This window comes from Peromyscus leucopus, chromosome X (assembly GCF_004664715.2).
Source record: "Peromyscus leucopus breed LL Stock chromosome X, UCI_PerLeu_2.1, whole genome shotgun sequence".
Lineage (NCBI taxonomy): Eukaryota > Metazoa > Chordata > Mammalia > Rodentia > Cricetidae > Peromyscus > Peromyscus leucopus.
The window spans coordinates 48,033,366-48,038,343 of NC_051083.1; the positions used below are offsets into that span (position 1 = coordinate 48,033,366).

Sequence of the window (4,978 nt, forward strand, 5' to 3'; positions counted from 1 at the left end):
CATTTTCTTATTGATAATTGATGTTGAAGGTCCCATCTCACTGTAGGTGATACCACTCTTGACCTAGTGATCTTTAGACAATAAGACAACAGGCTGAGCAAGTCAGGAGGAACAGGCCAGTAAGCAACACTCCTCTGTGGCCTCTGCATTAAGATCCTGCCTCTAGGATCCTGCCCTATTTGAGTTCCTACACTGACTTTCTTCCATGGTGAACTGTGATGTGGAAGTACAAACAAAATAAACCATATCCTCCCTAAGTTACATTTGTTCATGATACTTTATCACAGCAATAGAAACTGCAACCAAGACACCATAAATTAACAAACTTTTATGCTTATTACATAAATATAGGTAAGTTTAGAACATAGTAATAGATTATATTTTCAGACAATAAGTATTGACATTAGAGGTGTTAATAAATTTTGTGTAACACCCCATATACCCTAAGAAGTTGAGTTCAATCGCCTATTCTCAGTAAGCCAATTAAAAGATCCAAATTAACAGTAGAAGAGAGAGAGAGAGAGAGAGAGAAGAGAGAGAGAGAGAGAGAGAGAGAGAAGAGAGAGAGAGAGAGAGAGAGAGAGAGAGACTTATTCAATGTGGCCACATTGGAAAGAGGGATAAAGAGATCCCTTCAAAGACTCTGATGTACATCTGAGGTTTTGAAGTGAGATTAAGGTTTAACTAGAGGGCCAGGCATGTTCATATCTAAGCAGTTGTGGTCAAGATGTGGCTTCTACACACCATCAACTCACCCATCGCTGTCTGATCTTTAGTTTTATCAAGGTGATTTGGTAGTTAGAATTGTGTGAAATCTCTTTAAGGAGATAAGTTCTCATTCTGGATGGAGACCTTTCCTTCACCCAGAATGAGATAACTATAGAAATTCCCATTACTTTGAAGTCCATTGTTTCACTAGTCTGATAGATTGAGAGACACAAGTGTCTCTTTAGTATACCCTCATCTCTGCTAGACCTGTCATGGAAGCAGCCCACTCTGAAGGCCCTGCTAACCCCCAAATTTCTTATAAAGGATGATGAAGGTTATACTTGTCACATCCAATTCCATTACTTTCTCTGAAATATGATTAGTATATTCTAATATGCTGAATGTTTGGTGCTCCTGAAAGACTTTACTTACATTATAGGGTGAGGTATAAAAGCACCGGTTGTCTAAAATGTAATGTGTCTTTTATTTGGGGTGATAGTACTGTCACTCACACACATCACCTCAGATAGGTGTGGCAATTCACACCACTAAGTTTTGCCCTGCTCTTGCAAAATACATAGGTAGAGGTATCCAGTCTTCTTCATCCATCTCTGAGATAAGGTAAAAGGAGGAAATTGTTTTCAATGCTCCATCCATTTTATGTCAATGTGTCTGACAGTGCATCTGTGGTCTGGCCCTCAACTCCGGGGGCCTTCTTTGTCACATGCTTACGCAAATTCTCTTCTTTGTCACATACCCAGGCAAATTCCTTGTCTGGCCTGCATCCCTATAGTATCCCAAATACCTGCCTTGCTATATAGCCACTCTAAGTCCTCTCTGTGTCATACACCCACCTAAGTCACTTCTCTGGTCCCCAACTACTTAATATCAAGGTCTGTTTCTTCTCATATACCTACCCAAAGTTCCTCCTTTATCATGTACCTCCACCCAAGTTTCTCTGCCCCCAAACTTTGTGAGACCCTTTCCCCCTCTTGTCATATGCCTACCCAAACACACTCTCGTGCCATATATCCACTATTTCTCTTGCTCTTTACCACTTCCACCATTAGTGCCTAATGCTCCCTCCATTAAGCCCATGGGTCTGATAGTTCATTTGTGCTCTGGCCCTCAACTTTGTGGGGCCAAAGTCCCTTCATTGTCATATGCTTACCCAAATTCTCTTGTCAGAAACCCAAACAAATTCCTTGTCTGGCCTACATCCCTGTAGCACCCTAAATACCTGCCTTGTCATACACCCACCCAAAGGCCCCTCTGTGTCATACACCCACCTAAGTCACTTGTCTGGTGCCCAACCACTTGATACCAAGGTCTGTTTCTTCTCATATACCCATCCAAAGTGCCCCATTTATCATGTACGCCCACAAGATTCTTGTCTGCTCCCAAACCTTGTGAGTCCCAAATCCCTTCTTTGTCATATACCCACCCAAACTTCCTCTTTTGCCGTATATCCACAATTTCTCTTCTCCTTTACCAGTTCCACCATTAGTGACTCACAAAGAAACATAAATTTTCAAATTTGAATGCATTTATTTTTAAAAATATAATTTTGAATTCTATTGTTTATAGGAATGGGAATTTCCCATCTTCAAGATAGCCATCTATTGGCTATTCACCTTGAGACTCATGGAGCTTGCCTCAGAGGGCCTGGGTTGATCCTCAGCAGGCTTTGAGTGTTGATGTTCAGCTGGCTTTGCAGGTTGTTCCACCAGAGGCTGTCGCTGCTCTATCAATGGTGAATCATTGCCTTTCTTCTGAAAAGGTGGAGTTACTTCCTCAGCATCAGTTGAGGAGCTTGCTTCAGAGGTACTGGGTTGATCCTCAGCAGGCTTTGCAGTTTGTTCCAACATAGGCTGTGGCTTCTCCATCAATGGTGAATCTTCACCTTTCTTTGTCATGGGCGGAGTTACTTCTTCCGAATCCGTCATGGTGCTTGCTTCAGAAGTAGTGGGTCGATCCTCAGCAGGCTTTGCAGGTTGGTCCACCAGAGGCTGTGGCTCCTCCGTCAATGCAGGATCTTTGCCTTTCTTTGGCACAGCTGTAGTTAGTTCTTCAGCATCCGTCATGGTGCTTGCTTCACAGGTAGTGGGTCGATCTTCAGCAGGTTTTGCAGTTTGGTCCACCAGAGGCTGTGGCTCCTCCACTGGTGGTGAATCTTTGCCTCTCTTCAGCAAGGGTGGAGTTACTTCTTCAGCATCCGTCATGGTGCTTGCTTCACAGGTAGTGGGTCGATCCTCAATAGGATTTGTAGGTTGCTCCACCAAAGGCTGCGACTCCTCCACTAGTGGTGAATCTTTGCCTTTTTTTGCCATGGGTGGAGTTAATTCTTCAGAATCCTTCCTGGTGCAACTCCTTTGTAGGCCACGTTTCCTACGTTTGTTGTTCTTTAGGCCCTGGAATGGCAAGAGGGAGGACACAAGAGTTAATTTAGGGTGAAGGTCAAGATAAGCTTGTGAAGGGTTCTTTGTCGGAACAGGTGAGGATAGGTAAGGGGATTTAGGCCAGGCCAGAGAAAGGTAGTTACTTTAGACAAGAGTGAATCAGTGGAGGAGGGAGCTTGGGTAGGGTGGGTCATCTCACCGTTCCATTAAGAATGCTTGGGGGATAAAGTTTGTAGGCCGCCTTGGTCTTTATCGGTATGACAGGCTTGGCAACTGCTTGAGTATTCATCGAAAAAGCAGAAAGATCCGCTCCGGAAGCGGATTTCTTGGTCACTTTCGCCATTATCAGGATTTAGTTGTGTTACCCTCGAGAGGTCTCATCAACTACCAGAGCAGAGCAGGCCACACCCCTCAAACCTGATTGGTCATCAAGGTATCAACCAATAGTAGGCCAGCTCGTGTTCTGACATCACAAAGCATGGCTCTGACCCTGGTGAAGGAAAGAACAGCAGGATATACTACTGGGGACACTTCTGTTGATGGGGGGGGGAGATATTGAGAAGGCAAAGAGACTCCAGTCTTAGAAGGAGACTTCCCTTTAACAATTCTAAGGCAATTTTCCATGTCATCCGTCTTCATATATCCACTTTAGTTGTGGCAGAACACAGGACAGAGCATTTGCTTCTCCAACTTCTTCCCCAAGACTCCCCCTGCTCAATGGTTTATTCCAACATGTCTTCCTTAATCTTGGACTAAAATCTTGAATGTCTTCCCTAAAATCATTCCCAAGTAACATTTCTGTATTTGAATATCAGTATATATGTTAGCCATCCTACCAACCGGTGCTACAGCAAACATCTAGGCTCCCACCAGGACCCAGCCCCCTACTCACAGCCATCCACAGGATACTTTGCCTACCCTTCTTTACTTCATATACAGATTTCCCATGTCCTCCTCCAGGGTCAATCCTGGTGATTGTACCCTACCACCCTATACTTGTTTTTCTGCATCTCACAGTATCTCACCTGGGTCCCCCAGACAAGTCTTGCAGCCTGTGTCTTTCATTAGCTACCTCCAGGCTTCCTCAGCGTCCAATTCTATCACCCCACCTAGTCTCACCACTAAGTCCTATGGCCAACACCTAGGCTCACTCTTGGACTGGCCCCACTCCCATCCCCTCACAGGACCCTTTACAACATCCGTACCACCAGACTCCATACATAGACTTCACAGATCCTCCTTCATGGTCTAGCCTGTTGAGTGGGTGTGTGTGTGAGTGTGCGTGCACGTGAGTGTGCACACAGGGGCACACACAAACACCACACACACACACAACACACACACACACACACACACACACACACACACACACCTGAATATTTGTACTTCCACATTCCTCTGGACATAGTGAGTATGCCAAAGCCAGTATTTTGGCTGTGTAGCTTTACAGTAGTGACCTCTAGGTTTCCACATGATCCCAAGTTGGGATCCCCAGTCTAGTCTCAATACCTCTTCCTTTGCTGTGGCCAACACATAGGTTCTTGTAATACGCTCATTCACCCAACAGGACCCTTCCTACCACCTGCACCAGCCCAGTCCATAACCAGCTTCCTCACATCTTTCAGTGTCTAGCCCACTGAGAATGCCACACACCATCAAATATTTGTTTTTCAACATACTGCCAGATATAACCTGGAAACCATAGGCAATGCCCATTCTTAGTTTTAACTCTTTGCCATGAAATAGTGACTTCTAGGCTTCAACAGGGTCCCCCCCCCACAAGCCTAGTCAGAACAACTCTTCCTACACTATAGCCAACATCTGGGCTACCACAAGGTATGACCCTCTAAATCAATCAACAGGGCCTTCCA

General features: G+C 44.8%; 1 protein-coding gene across 1 annotated transcript; it reads right to left on the bottom strand.

Moving 5' to 3' along the window:
• Nucleotides 1–2,232: 2,232 nt before the first annotated feature.
• LOC114683591 (testis-specific gene A8 protein-like) lies at nt 2,233–3,502 on the bottom strand. The gene is made up of 2 exons (XM_028857911.2): nt 3,307–3,502; nt 2,233–3,119 (listed from the first exon to the last, which is right to left on the bottom strand). Exons 1-2 carry the CDS (start codon nt 3,448–3,450, stop codon nt 2,328–2,330), a joined length of 936 nt encoding a protein of 311 aa, XP_028713744.1. The 5' UTR covers nt 3,451–3,502; the 3' UTR covers nt 2,233–2,327.
• Between the last annotated feature and the right edge of the window lie 1,476 nt (nt 3,503–4,978).